General features: G+C 45.5%; 1 protein-coding gene across 1 annotated transcript in view; it reads left to right on the top strand.

Annotated features, from left to right (window-relative positions):
• Positions 1-16,143, top strand: part of ice2 (interactor of little elongator complex ELL subunit 2) — an 83,699-nt gene that overhangs the window by 12,889 nt on the left and 54,667 nt on the right. Inside the window, exons 3-7 of the mRNA XM_046352109.1 lie at positions 459-831; positions 5,637-5,756; positions 5,836-5,970; positions 6,552-6,668; positions 7,268-7,427. Of these exons, the coding sequence (XP_046208065.1) occupies positions 459-831; positions 5,637-5,756; positions 5,836-5,970; positions 6,552-6,668; positions 7,268-7,427 (905 nt within the window). The remainder of the gene's footprint in view (positions 1-458; positions 832-5,636; positions 5,757-5,835; positions 5,971-6,551; positions 6,669-7,267; positions 7,428-16,143) is intronic.

Below are 16,143 nucleotides of genomic sequence, written 5' to 3'. Positions count from 1 at the left end.
TGGTAACCATTAGAATGTTGAACTGGTAACCATTAGAACTGGTGACCATTAGAACTGGTGACCATTAGAACTGGTGACCATTAGAACTGGTAACCATTAGAACTGGTAACCATTAGAATGTAGAACTGGTAACCATTAGAACTGGTAACCATTAGAACTGGTAACCATTAGAATGCTGAACTGGTGACCATTAGAACTGGTAACCATTAGAATGCTGAACTGGTAACCATTAGAACTGGTAACCATTAGAATGCTGAACTGGTGACCATTAGAACTGGTAACCATTAGAATGCTGAACTGGTAACCATTAGAACTGGTGACCATTAGAACTGGTGACCATTAGAACTGGTAACCATTAGAACTGGTAACCATTAGAACTGGTCACCATTAGAATGCTGAACTGGTAACCATTAGAACTGGTAACCATTAGAATGATGATGAGTTGTTGTGGTGTCCAGTCCCACAGTAAAGGTTGACGTGAAGGAGTTAGAGGACACAACAGGACCAGCCAAGCTCCCCTCTACACAGAACCAGTCAAACAGCAGCAGTAACAGAAATGATGAGAGGAGTGGCACCGGAGAACCCTGTTCTGACAGTCAGGATGAACACGATGACTGTAAAGATGATCACCCGCCTGCTGGAGAGGCAGTCTCCAGACAGGAACCCAGTCACCCTAAGCCCTCCGGCCAGGACCCCAGCCTTCCCAGCCAGGTACCAGAGTTGTTCCCAGAGCCCAGGATTCCATACCCCTGTTTCTCCAGACTCACCAGTAAAGACCAGCTGACATATCTCCATGTGCTGACCAGCAAACAGCCCAGAGAGGCTTCTCAGGTAGGCTACCAACTGGCTCTTACCATTACCAATACAATACATTTGTATACAATACATACAGAGAAGCTCCTCGTGCACATAATGCTCTCAACACTACTCTTTGCTTTTGTCACACTGTGGCTGTTCCTGTTGGGTCAGAGCCTGTGCCTGTAGGGTCAGAGCCTGTGACTGTTCCTGTTGGGTCAGAGCCTGTGCCGGTAAGGTCAGAGCCTGTGCCGGTAAGGTCAGAGCCTGTGCCTGTAAGGTCAGAGCCTGTGCCTGTAAGGTCAGAGCCTGTGCCTGTAAGGTCAGAGCCTGTGCCTGTAAGGTCAGAGCCTGTGCCTGTAAGGTCAGAGCCTGTGCCTGTAAGGTCAGAGCCTGTGCCTGTAAGGTCAGAGCCTGTGCCTGTAAGGTCAGAGCCTGTGCCTGTAAGGTCAGAGCCTGTGCCTGTAAGGTCAGAGCCTGTGCCTGTAAGGTCAGAGCCTGTGCCTGTAAGGTCAGAGCCTGTGACTGTGCCTGTAGGGTCAGAGCCTGTGACTGTGCCTGTAAGGTCAGAGCCTGTGACTGTGCCTGTAAGGTCAGAGCCTGTGACTGTGCCTGTAAGGTCAGAGCCTGTGACTGTGACTGTAAGGTCAGAGCCTATGACTGTGACTGTAAGGTCAGAGCCTGTGACTGTAGGGTCAGAGCCTGTGCCTGTAAGGTCAGAGCCTGTGCCTGTGACTGTGCCTGTAGGGTCAGAGCCTGTGACTGTGCCTGTAAGGTCAGAGCCTGTGCCTGTAAGGTCAGAGCCTGTGACTGTGCCTGTAGGGTCAGCGCCTGTGACTGTGCCTGTAGGGTCAGAGACTGTGCCTGTAGGGTCAGAGCCTGTGACTGCCTGTAAGGTCAGAGCCTGTGACTATGCCTGTAGGGTCAGTGCCTGTGCCTGTTGGGTCAGAGCCTGTGCCTGTGCCTGTTGGGTCAGAGCCTGTGACTGTGCCTGTTGGGTCAGAGCCTGTGACTGTGCCTGTAGGGTCAGTGACTGTGCCTGTAAGGTCAGAGACTGTGCCTGTAAGGTCAGAGCCTGTGACTGTGCCTGTAGGGTCAGAGCCTGTGACTGTGCCTGTAGGGTCAGAGCCTGTGACTGTGCCTGTAGGGTCAGAGCCTGTGCCTGTGCCTGTAGGGTCAGACACTGTGCCTGTAGGGTCAGAGCCTGTGACTGTAAGGTCAGAGCCTGTGACTGTGCCTGTAGGGTCAGAGCCTGTGACTGTGCCTGTAGGGTCAGAGCCTGTGACTGTGCCTGTAGGGTCAGAGCCTGTGACTGTGCCTGTAGGGTCAGACACTGTGCCTGTAAGGTCAGAGCCTGTGACTGTGCCTGTAAGGTCAGAGCCTGTGACTGTGCCTGTAGGGTCAGAGCCTGTGACTGTGCCTGTAGGGTCAGAGCCTGTGCCTGTAGGGTCAGACACTGTGCCTGTAGGGTCAGAGCCTGTGACTGTGCCTGTAGGGTCAGAGACTGTGCCTGTAAGGTCAGAGCCTGTGACTGTGCCTGTAGGGTCAGAGACTGTGCCTGTAGGGTCAGAGACTGTGCCTGTAGGGTCAGAGACTGTGACTGTGCCTGTAGGGTCAGAGACTGTGCCTGTAAGGTCAGAGCCTGTGACTGTGCCTGTAGGGTCAGAGACTGTGCCTGTAGGGTCAGAGACTGTGCCTGTAGGGTCAGAGACTGTGACTGTGTCTGTAGGGTCAGAGACTGTGACTGTGTCTGTAGGGTCAGAGCCTGTGACTGTAGGGTCAGTGACTGTGCCTGTAGGGTCAGTGCCTGTGACTGTGCCTGTAGGGTCAGAGCCTGTGACTGTGCCTGTAGGGTCAGAGCCTGTGACTGTGCCTGTAGGGTCAGAGCCTGTGACTGTGCCTGTAGGGTCAGTGACTGTGCCTGTAGGGTCAGTGACTGTGCCTGTAAGGTCAGAGCCTGTGACTGTGCCTGTAGGGTCAGAGCCTGTGACTGTGCCTGTAGGGTCAGAGCCTGTGACTGTGCCTGTAGGGTCAGAGCCTGTGACTGTGCCTGTAGGGTCAGAGACTGTGCCTGTAAGGTCAGAGCCTGTGACTGTGCCTGTAGGGTCAGAGCCTGTGACTGTGCCTGTAGGGTCAGAGCCTGTGACTGTGCCTGTAGGGTCAGAGCCTGTGCCTGTAGGGTCAGAGCCTGTGACTGTGCCTGTAGGGTCAGAGAGCCTGTGACTGTGCCTGTAGGGTCAGTGACTGTGCCTGTAGGGTCAGTGACTGTGCCTGTAGGGTCAGAGCCTGTGACTGTGCCTGTAGGGTCAGAGCCTGTGACTGTGCCTGTAGGGTCAGAGACTGTGCCGGTAAGGTCAGAGCCTGTGACTGTGCCTGTAGGGTCAGAGCCTGTGACTGTGCCTGTAGGGTCAGAGCCTGTGACTGTGCCTGTAAGGTCAGAGCCTGTGACTGTGCCTGTAGGGTCAGAGCCTGTGACTGTGCCTGTAGGGTCAGAGCCTGTGACTGTGCCTGTAGGGTCAGAGCCTGTGACTGTGCCTGTAGGGTCAGAGCCTGTGACTGTGCCTGTTCGGTCAGTGCCTGTGACTGTGCCTGTTGGGTCAGAGCCTGTGACTGTGCCTGTTGGGTCAGAGCCTGTGCCTGTAAGGTCAGAGCCTGTGACAGTGCTTGTAGGGTCAGAGCCTGTGACTGTGCCTGTAAGGTCAGAGCCTGCGACTGTGCCTGTAGGGTCAGAGCCTGTGCCTGCAGGGTCAGAGCCTGTGCCTGGAGGGTCAGAGCCTGTGCCTGTAGGGTCAGAGCCTGTGACTGTAGGTTCAGAGCCTGTGACTGTAGGGTCAGAGCCTGTGACTGTAGGGTCAGAGCCTGTGACTGTAGGGTCAGAGCCTGTGACTGTAGGGTCAGAGCCTGTGACTGTAGGGTCAGACACTGTGCCTGTAGGGTCAGAGCCTGTGACTGTGCCTGTAGGGTCAGAGACTGTGCCTGTAAGGTCAGAGCCTGTGACTGTGCCTGTAGGGTCAGAGACTGTGCCTGTAGGGTCAGAGACTGTGCCTGTAGGGTCAGAGACTGTGCCTGTAGGGTCAGAGACTGTGACTGTGCCTGTAGGGTCAGAGACTGTGCCTGTAGGGTCAGAGACTGTGCCTGTAAGGTCAGAGCCTGTGACTGTGCCTGTAGGGTCAGAGACTGTGCCTGTGCCTGTAGGGTCAGAGCCTGTGCCTGTAGGGTCAGAGACTGTGACTGTGCCTGTAGGGTCAGAGACTGTGCCTGTAAGGTCAGAGCCTGTGACTGTGCCTGTAGGGTCAGAGACTGTGCCTGTAGGGTCAGAGACTGTGCCTGTAGGGTCAGAGACTGTGCCTGTAGGGTCAGAGACTGTGACTGTGTCTGTAGGGTCAGAGACTGTGACTGTGTCTGTAGGGTCAGAGCCTGTGACTGTAGGGTCAGTGACTGTGCCTGTAGGGTCAGTGCCTGTGACTGTGCCTGTAGGGTCAGAGCCTGTGACTGTGCCTGTAGGGTCAGAGCCTGTGACTGTGCCTGTAGGGTCAGTGACTGTGCCTGTAGGGTCAGTGACTGTGCCTGTAAGGTCAGAGCCTGTGACTGTGCCTGTAGGGTCAGAGCCTGTGACTGTGCCTGTAGGGTCAGAGCCTGTGACTGTGCCTGTAGGGTCAGAGCCTGTGACTGTGCCTGTAGGGTCAGAGACTGTGCCTGTAAGGTCAGAGCCTGTGACTGTGCCTGTAGGGTCAGAGCCTGTGACTGTGCCTGTAGGGTCAGAGCCTGTGCCTGTAGGGTCAGAGCCTGTGACTGTGCCTGTAGGGTCAGAGCCTGTGACTGTGCCTGTAGGGTCAGTGACTGTGCCTGTAGGGTCAGTGACTGTGCCTGTAAGGTCAGAGCCTGTGACTGTGCCTGTAGGGTCAGAGCCTGTGACTGTGCCTGTAGGGTCAGAGCCTGTGACTGTGCCTGTAGGGTCAGAGACTGTGCCGGTAAGGTCAGAGCCTGTGACTGTGCCTGTAGGGTCAGAGCCTGTGACTGTGCCTGTAGGGTCAGAGCCTGTGACTGTGCCTGTAAGGTCAGAGCCTGTGACTGCCTGTAGGGTCAGAGCCTGTGACTGTGCCTGTAGGGTCAGAGCCTGTGACTGTGCCTGTAGGGTCAGAGCCTGTGACTGTGCCTGTAGGGTCAGAGCCTGTGACTGTGCCTGTTCGGTCAGTGCCTGTGACTGTGCCTGTTGGGTCAGAGCCTGTGACTGTGCCTGTAAGGTCAGAGCCTGTGCCTGTAAGGTCAGAGCCTGTGACAGTGCTTGTAGGGTCAGAGCCTGTGACTGTGCCTGTAAGGTCAGAGCCTGCGACTGTGCCTGTAGGGTCAGAGCCTGTGCCTGCAGGGTCAGAGCCTGTGCCTGGAGGGTCAGAGCCTGTGCCTGTAGGGTCAGAGCCTGTGCCTGTAGGGTCAGAGCCTGTGACTGTAGGGTCAGAGCCTGTGACTGTAGGGTCAGAGCCTGTGACTGTAGGGTCAGAGCCTGTGACTGTAGGGTCAGAGCCTGTGACTGTAGGGTCAGAGCCTGTGACTGTGCCGGTAGGGTCAGAGCCTGTGACTGTGCCGGTACGGTCAGAGCCTGTGCCTGTAGGGCCAGAGCCTGTGACTGTGCCTGTAAGGCCAGAGCCTGTGTGCCTGTAGGGTCAGAGCCTGTGTTCCTGACGGGTCAGAGCCTGCGCATTCGGTCATTGTACTTAAAACATGCATTGACATTGACAGAACTCAATGTTGTGACCTGTGCCTTCCTCCTTGTCAGATTCTAATCGCAGCTTTCCTTCACCCTACCCGACCTAGCTTTAACCCTGTTTATCTATGCCGATCAGACTCTGTTGCTGAATGTGAACAGTGAGAGGTCAGAGTTCATGAGGTACCTGCAGGAAGTGGCCAGGATGTGTCCTGACGACTACAACTACATATCCCAGGGGGCCGCTCTCTACTCAGAGGTAATGCACTGTTACTTCCTGGTTACTAGTCTGCTGATGATACAACTCTGTATGGTACTCTCATCCTTTTCTGTTCCAGGAGTACCTGAGAGCCTGTCTAGACCGAATGAGGATGTATCCCCAACTCTATCAGATCCATGAGATAACCAGCCTCACAGGAGGAAGCTTCTCTTCTAGCCTCCAGCTCAACTTTGAGAAACAGCTGCTCACTATGGTGAGATATACTATGATGAGATATACTATGGAGGGATATACTAGAATCATGTATTCTATATAACAGTAATACTATGGTGAGATATACTAGAATAATGTATTCTATTTAACAGTAATACTATGGTGAGATATACTAGAATCATGTATTCTATATAACAGTAATACTATGGTGAGATATACTAGAATCATGTATTCTATTTAACAGTAATACTATGGTGAGATATACTAGAATCATGTATTCTATATAACAGTAATACTATGGTGAGATATACTAGAATCATGTATTCTATTTAAGCAATAAGCCATGGGGGGTGTGGTATATGGCCAATATACCATGGCTAAGGGCTGTTCTTAATCACGACGCAACGTGGAGTGCCTGGATACAGCCCTAACGTAATTAGAGCAGTAAAAATAAATGTTTTGTCATACCCGTGGTATACGGTCTGATATACCACATGTTGTCAGCCAATCAGCATTCAGGGCTGGAACCACCCAGTTTATAAATTATTATTTATTATTTATTATTATTATTTATAAAATATTGTCACAGAACCTCTCTTCTCCTCCTGTGTGTGCCTGCAGGGCGAGGTGGTGATCACAGACCACAAAGTGGTGCCTAATGAAGCACAGTTGGCATTTGACTACGAGACTGTTTCATCAGATATTCCTCCAGTCAAGAAAGCAAAGCTCTCACACTCTGTAAGAATGATGCATTACTTCTTAATTACTACAACAAAGAGAGACATCATTGGTTATTGTGTCAGGTTGGAACTCAGTCTTTGGGAGGCCTTTATACTAGAGGTCGTCCGATTGTGATTTTTCAACGCCGATACCGATTATTGGAGGACCAAAGAAAGCCGATACCGATTAATCGGTCGATAAAAAAATAAAAAAAAAAAATATATATATATATATATATATATATATATATATATATATATATATATATTTGTAATAATGACAATTACAACAATACTGAATGAACACTTATTTTAACTTAATACAATACATCAATGAAGTCAATTTAGCTTCAAATAAATAATGAAACATGTTCAATTTGGTTTCAATAATGCAAAAACATGATCGGTGTCTAAAAATGCCAATTACCGATTGTAATGAAAAGTTGAAATCGGCCCTAATTAATCGGCCATTCCGATTAATCGGTCGACCTCTACTTTGTATATGAACTCAACTATTAAACACCCTCCAGCAGCACTCTTCCATTGATGTTTCTAAACAGTGCTATGACTTAGAATCCTCATTTTATACACTAATGTTGGTGTTTGTGTCACGTTTAGGGCGTCAGTACTGACAGTAATGCAGAGAAGCTGAGTGGTCGGTATGAACCCCATGTTGTCCTGAGTAGAGAAAGTCTGGTCAGACTGCTGGACAACCACGGTCCGGACTTCACTGAACCCTGGGAGTTACCTGTAGTGGTCAAAACCAACCCTGGGAGAGGTAGGATATCACCTAACCCCTGACCCCTCATCCTGACCCTAACCCAGGGAGAGGTAGGATATCACCTAACCCCTCATCCTGACCCCTGACCCCTCATCCTGAGCCCTAACCCCTCATCTTGACCCCTAACCTTGGGAGTTACCTGTAGTGGTAAAACCCTCACGTCCTTTCTCCTCGTCACCTTCTGAAAACCCATTGGAGGAGAAGGTCGAAGGGGAGGAACCTCTCGCTTTCTCATCCATTTCAGATGAAGATGAGGCCCGAGGAGCATGCAATGGAGCTATTCCAAATATCAACCGTGGGAGAGGTAGGACATTACCCTGAACCCTAACCAGGGCTCCCCAGATAGCATATAATATCAAAATGTGTAGAATGTCCGGAAATTTGCTTTACAAGAGTTTCTCTCAGCCTCATGGCAAAATGTTAAGAATAGCATTATAAAACTGTTGAAATCAATAATGTTTATAGACCCTGGATGGATGATGCTTTGTATTGGCAAATGAGAGGCTTTAAAGCCGCCGGTCGGCAATATTGTCAAAGCCAATTTGATTTGTCACAAATACAACAGGTCAACGGGCGGGGGGTTCCCGGCGCCGAGGCAACGGGCGGGGGTACCGGGTAATGACATGGTTATATACAGGGAGTACCAGGTAATAATAACATGGTTATATACAGGGAGTACCAGGTAATAACATGGCTATATACAGAGAGTACCAGGTAATAACATGGTTATATACAGGGAGGTAATGACATGGTTATATACAGGGAGGTAATGACATGGTTATATACAGAGAGTACCAGGTAATAACATGGCTATATACAGAGTACCAGGTAATAACACGGCTATATACAGAGAGTACCAGGTAATAACACGGCTATATACAGAGAGTACCAGGTAATAACATGGTTATATATACAGGGAGTACCATGTAATAACATGGTTATATACAGGGAGGTAATAACATGGTTATATACAGGGAGTACCAGGTAATAACATGGTTATATACAGGGAGGTAATAACATGGTTATATACAGGGAGGTAATAACATGGTTATATACAGGGAGGTAATAACATGGTTATATACAGGGAGGTAATAACATGGTTATATACAGGGAGGTAATAACATGGTTATATACAGGGAGGTAATAACATGGTTGTATACAGGGACTACCGGGTAATAACATGGTTATATACAGGGAGTACCGGGTAATAATAACATGGTTATATACAGGGAGTACCAGGTAATAACATGGTTATATACAGGGAGTACCAGGTAATAACATGGTTATATACAGGGAGGTAATAACATGGCTGTATACAGGGAGTACCAGGTAATAATAACATGATTATATACAGGGAGTACCAGGTAATAACATGGTTATATACAGGGAGTACCAGGTAATAACATGGTTATATACAGGTAGTACCAGGTAATAACATGGTTATATACAGGGAGGTAATAACATGGTTATATACAGGGAGGTAATAACATGGTTATATACAGGGAGTACCAGGTAATAATAACATGGTTATATACAGGGAGTACCGGGTAATAATAACATGGTTATATACAGGGAGTACCGGGTAATAACATGGTTATATACAGGGAGTACCGGGTAATAACATGGTTATATACAGAGAGTACCAGGTAATAACATGGTTATATACAGGGAGTACCAGGTAATAACATGGTTATATACAGGGAGGTAATAACATGGTTATATACAGGGAGTACCAGGTAATAACATGGTTATATACAGGGAGGTAATAACATGGTTATATACAGGGAGTACCAGGTAATAACATGGCTGTATACAGGGAGTACCAGGTAATAATAACATGGTTATATACAGGGAGTACCAGGTAATAACATGGTTATATACAGGGAGTACCAGGTAATAACATGGTTATATACAGGGAGTACCAGGTAATAACATGGCTATATACAGAGAGTACCAGGTAATAACATGGTTATATACATGGAGTACCGGGTAATAACATGGCTGTATACAGGGAGTACCAGGTAATAATAACATGGTTATATACAGGGAGTACCAGGTATTAACATGGTTATATACAGAGAGTACCAGGTAATAACATGGTTATATACAGAGAGTACCAGGTAATAACATGGTTATATACAGGGAGGTAATAACATGGTTATATACAGGGAGTACCAGGTAATAATAACATGGTTATATACAGGGAGTACCGGGTAATAATAACATGGTTATATACAGGGAGTATCAGGTAATAACATGGTTATGTACAGGGAGTACCAGGTAATAACATGGTTATATACAGGGAGTACCAGGTAATAACATGGTTATATACAGGGAGGTAATAACATGGTTATATACAGGGAGGTAATAACATGGTTATATACAGGGAGGTAATAACATGGTTATATACAGGGAGGTAATAACATGGTTATATACAGGGAGTACCAGGTAATAACATGGTTATATACAGGGAGGTAATAACATGGTTATATACAGGGAGGTAATAACATGGTTATATACAGGGAGTACCAGGTAATAACATAAATAATAATATAATAATATATGCCATTTAGCAGACGCTTTTATCCAAAGCGACTTACAGTCATGTGTGCATACATTCTACGTATGGGTGGTCCCGGGAATCGAACCCACTACCCTGGCGTTACAAGCGCCATGCTCTACCAACTGAGCTACAGAAGGACCTAGGACCTATACAGGGAGTACCAGGTAATAACATGGTTATATACAGGGAGGTAATAACATGGTTATATACAGGGAGTACCAGGTAATAACATGGTTATATACAGGGAGGTAATAACATGGTTATATACAGGGAGGTAATAACATGGTTATATACAGGGAGGTAATAACATGGTTATATACAGGGAGGTAATAACATGGTTATATACAGGGAGGTAATAACATGGTTATATACAGGGAGGTAATAACATGGTTGTATACAGGGAGTACCAGGTAATAACATGGTTATATACAGGGAGTACCAGGTAATAACATGGTTATATACAGGGAGTACCGGGTAATAATAACATGGTTATATACAGGGAGTACCAGGTAATAACATGGTTATATACAGGGAGTACCAGGTAATAACATGGTTATATACAGGGAGGTAATAACATGGCTGTATACAGGGAGTACCAGGTAATAACATGGTTATATACAGGGAGTACCAGGTAATAACATGGTTATATACAGGGAGGTAATAACATGGTTATATACAGGGAGTACCAGGTAATAACATGGTTATATACAGGGAGGTAATAACATGGTTATATACAGGGGGTACCAGGTAATAACATGGTTATATACAGGGAGGTAATAACATGGTTATATACAGGGAGCACCAGGTAATAACATGGCTGTATACAGGGAGTACCAGGTAATAACATGGTTGTATACAGGGAGTACCAGGTAATAACATGGTTATATACAGGGAGTACCAGGTAATAACATGGTTATATACAGGGAGTACCAGGTAATAATAACATGGTTATATACAGGGAGTACCGGGTAATAACATGGTTATATACAGGGAGTACCAGGTAATAACATGGTTATATACAGGGAGGTAATAACATGGCTATATACAGGGAGGTAATGACATGGCTATATACAGGGACTACCAGGTAATAACATGGTTATATACATGAAGTACCGGGTAATGACATGGCTATATACAGAGAGTACTAGGTAATAACATGGTTATATACAGAGAGTACCGGGTAATAATAACATGGCTATATACAGGGAGGTAATAACATGGTTATATACAGGGAGTACCAGGTAATAACATGGTTATATACATGGAGGTAATGACATGGCTATATACAGGGAGGTAATGACATGGCTATATACAGGGAGGTAATGACATGGCTATATACAGGGAGGTAATGACATGGCTATATACAGGGAGGTAATAACATGGCTATATACTGGGAGGTAATGACATGGCTATATACAGGGAGGTAATAACATGGCTATATACAGGGAGGTAATGACATGGCTATATACAGGGAGGTAATGACATGGCTATATACAGGGAGGTAATGACATGGTTATATACAGGGAGGTAATGACATGGTTATATACAGGGAGGTAATGACATGGCTATATACAGGGAGGTAATGACATGGTTATATACAGAGAGTACCAGGTAATAATAACATGGTTATATACAGGGAGTACCGGGTAATGACATGGTTATATACAGGGAGGTAATAACATGGTTATATACAGGGAGTACCGGGTAATGACATGGCTGTATACAGGGAGTACCAGGTAATATCATGGTTGTATACAGGGAGGTAATGACATGGTTATATACAGGGAGTACCAGGTAATAACATGGTTATATACAGGGAGGTAATAACATGGTTATATACAGGGAGTACCAGGTAATATCATGGTTGTATACAGGGAGGTAATGACATGGTTATATACAGGGAGTACCAGGTAATATCATGGTTGTATACAGGGAGGTAATGACATGGTTATATACAGGGAGGTAATGACATGGTTATATACAGGGAGGTAATAACATGGTTATATACAGGGAGTACCAGGTAATATCATGGTTGTATACAGGGAGGTAATGACATGGTTATATACAGGGAGTACCGGGTAATGACATGGTTATATACAGGGAGTACCGGGTAATGACATGGTTATATACAGGGAGGTAATAACATGGTTATATACAGGGAGTACCGGGTAATGACATGGTTATATACAGGGAGTACCAGGTAATATCATGGTTGTATACAGGGAGGTAATGACATGGTTATATACAGGGAGTACCAGGTAATAATAACATGGTTATATACAGGGAGTACCAGGTAATAATAACATGGTTATATACAGGGAGTACCAGGTAATATCATGGTTGTATACAGGGAGTACCGGGTAATATCATGGTTGTATACAGGGAGTACCGGGTAATGACATGGCTACAGTGTGTTCGGGAAGTATTCAGACCCCTTTTCCACATTTTGTTAGCTTACAACTCTAAGATGGATTATATACTTTTTTTCTCTCATCAATTTACATACAATACCTCATTTCAAAGCAAAAACAGGTTTTTAGAAATTTTTGCAAATACAGTGCCTTGCGAAAGTATTCGGCCCCCTTGAACTGTGCGACCTTTTGCCACATTTCAGGCTTCAAACATAAAGATATAAAACTGTATTTTTTTCTGAAGAATCAACAAGTGGGACACAATCATGAAGTGGAACAACATTTATTGGATATTTCAAACTTTTTAAACAAATCAAAAACGGAATAATTGGGCGTACAAAATGATTCAGCCCCTTTACTTTCAGTGCAGCAAACTCTCCAGAAGTTCAGTGAGGATCTCTGAATGACCCAATGTTGACCTAAATGACTAATGATTATAAATACAATCCACCTGTGTGTAATCAAGTCTCTGTATAAATGCACCTGCACTGTGATAGTCTCAGAGGTCCGTTAAAAGCGCAGAGAGCATCATGAAGAACAAGGAACACACCAGGCAGGTGTGGCTAGTTATAGCCTAATGTTAGCTAGCTAACATTGAACCTGGTTGGTTATGTAATGAACTATAGAATGTTTATGATGTCACTGTCGATAGACGTAGCTGGTGAATTCGCTCCGGCTATCTACTGCGATGTCAGTGCACTCCCGTCTGAGGGTGCCAGAGCGCAGAATAACTGACTCATTTACGAATGCTCAACACCCGTGGAATATGGCCGGTGTCAGTAAACATTGGCAAGAAAAACGAAATAGCTATCCAGCTAGCCAACATTAGCCAGTTATCTTGGTTGCTTGACTGCTGTTGTTAGGTCAGAACGCTCGGATCATCCCTACTCCTCTGCCAGATCGTCCAGTGTGCGCTCTGAATGCTTCCGAGAGCGGAACGCTCTGAATTTACAATCTGACAATCTGACAACGCTCAGAGTTTATGAACTGAAAATCTGACAATGCTCAGAGTTTACGAACTGACAATCTGACAACGCTCAGAGTTTACGAACTGACAATCTGACAACGCTCAGAGTTTACGAACTGACAATCTGACAACGCTCAGAGTTTACGAACTGACAATCTGACAACGCTCAGAGTTTACGAACTGACAATCTGACAACGCTCAGAGTTTACGATCTGACAATCTGACAACGCTTAGAGTTTATGAATGCCCAGAGCACACTCTGGCACTCCAAATAATTTTCACAAACACACCCGTAGTATAAACCAGCCTTCAGCCTTGAAAATCTTTGGTTGTTCAGTACATAGCCTCACATGTGAATCCTGAGATTGGTGCTAAAGCTTAGCTGGGTGTGAACGATGCTGAATGGGTGTCGACCAAGAAGAGCTGTCCACCATTTTCTCAAAAGTGAGGTTACAAGTTTGTCAACTTTCAAACCATTGTTGTGTATGATATACCAATTTCTAGCTCTGAGTCTCTACTTTTATCCAATGTAAAAAATCACAATTTCAAATTTTGCTACATAAGACCGAATCGAGCCGGTCAGTTACATTTCTGCAGCATTGAAGAACACAGTGACTTGGTGTTCCATCATTCTTAAATGGAAGAGGTTTGGAACCACCAAGACTCTTCCTAGAGCTGGCCGCCCGGCCAAACTGAGTATTCGGGGGAGAAGGGCCTTGGTCAAGAAGGTAACCAAGAACCCAATGGTCACTCTGACAGACTCTCCAGAGTTCCTCTGTGGAGATGGGAGAATCTTCCAGAAGGACAACCATTTCTGCAACAGTCCACCAATCAGGCCTTTGTGGTAGAGTGACAAGACAGAAGCCACTCATCAGGCCTTTGTGGTAGAGTGACAAGACAGAAGCCACTCATCAGGCACTTGACAGCCCGCTTGGAGTTTGCCAAAAAGCATCTAAAGGACTCTCAGAGCATGAGAAAAAAGATTCTCTGGTCTGATGAAACCAAGACTGAACTCTTTGGCCTGAATGCCAAGCGTCACGTCTGGTGGAAACCTGGCACCATCCCTACGGTGAAGCATGGTGGTGGCAGCATCATGATATGGGGATTTTTTTCAGAGGCAGGGACTGGGAGACTAGTCCGGATGGAGGGAAAGATGAACAGAGAAAAGTATAGAGATCCTTCATGAAAACCTGCTCCAGAGCGCTCAGGGCCTCAGACTGGGGCGGAGGTTCACCTTCCAACAGGACAACAACCGTAATAACACAGCCAAGATAACGCAGGAGTGGCTTCAGGACAAGTCTCTGAATGTCCTTGAGTAGCCCAGCCAGAGCCCGAACTTGAACCTGATCTAACATCTCTGGGGAGACCTGAAAATAGCTGTGCAGCGATACTCCCAACCTGACAGAGCTTGAGAGGATCTGCAGAGAAGAATGGGGAAAAAACTCCCCAAATACAGACGTGCCAAGCTTGTAGTGTCATACCCAAGAAGACTGGAGGAAGTTAAAAATATATATATCCCTTCCCTTTTTGTTTTGGATCAATTTGACTCCGTTTGAAATCACTAAAATACATTTTTTTTGCCATTTTACCAACATGACCCTAAATCTACTTTCCTGTCTGGGTGTCAAACATGCAAAACACATCATTTATAAATAAATATAGATATTTTTTGACCCGTTACCCGGTGAATTTAAAATGGATTCAATTTAGATTTTTTGGGTCACTGGCCTACACACAATATCCCATAATGTTAAAGTGGAATGATGTTTTCTAAATATTTACAAAGCCATTTAAATTGAGAAGGGGAAATGTCTTGTCAATAAGTATTCAACCCCTTTGTTGTGTCAAGCCTAAATAAGTTCAGGAGGAAAAATGTGCTTAACAGGTCAAATAATAAGTTGCATGGACTCACACTTTGTAGTAATTTTTTGAATGATTGCTTCACCTCAGTACCTTACACATACAATTATCTGTAAGAGACCTCAGTTGAGCTGTGAATTTCAAACACAGATTCAACCACAAAGACCTGGGAATTTTTACAATGCCTCAGAAAGAAGGGCACATATTAGTAGGCGGGTCATTTTTTTGTGAAAAATAAAGCAGACATGTAATATCCCTTTGAGTGAAGTTATTAATTACACTTTGGAAGGTGTATCAATACACCCAGTCACTACAGACGTCCTTCCTAACTCAACATGAGGTCAATGGTGACTTTAAAACAGTTACAGAGTTTAATGGCTGTGATAGGAGAAAACTGAGGATGGATCAACAACATTGTAGTTACTCCAGAATACTAACCTAGCAAACATCAACAACCAATTTGACAACTTTAAGAATTTTGAAAAGAATAATGGGCAAATATTGCACGATCCAGGTGTGGAAAGCTCTTAGACTTACCCAGAAAGACTTTCAACAAAGTATTGACTCACGGGTCTGAATACTTATGTAAATTAGATTTCTGATTTCTGTGGCAAAAACACAAATGTAGAATTTCACCAATGAATTGCTATAGCTTCCAAAATATTTTTACGTTGGTGGGTAAGAGCCAAGATGGAGCCTTGGTGGCTTCAACACAATGGTGGGGGAGTGCCAAGATGGAGGCGCGTGGCTTCAACACAGTGGTAGGAAGGCTCCAGGCAGGTGGAAATGATCACACAATAAACTTGGATATCAGTCAGCTAGCGTGCTAGGTTGAGAAAGTTACGGAACTCGGTAGCCTACTTCACAGAGAACAGGCTGAAAAGTTGACAAAACAAAAAGGAGAACGAAAAT

This window comes from Oncorhynchus gorbuscha, linkage group LG06 (assembly GCF_021184085.1).
Source record: "Oncorhynchus gorbuscha isolate QuinsamMale2020 ecotype Even-year linkage group LG06, OgorEven_v1.0, whole genome shotgun sequence".
Taxonomy (NCBI): domain Eukaryota; kingdom Metazoa; phylum Chordata; class Actinopteri; order Salmoniformes; family Salmonidae; genus Oncorhynchus; species Oncorhynchus gorbuscha.
Note: the sequence above shows the minus strand (reverse complement) of the source record. Positions and strands in the feature narration are given on the sequence as shown.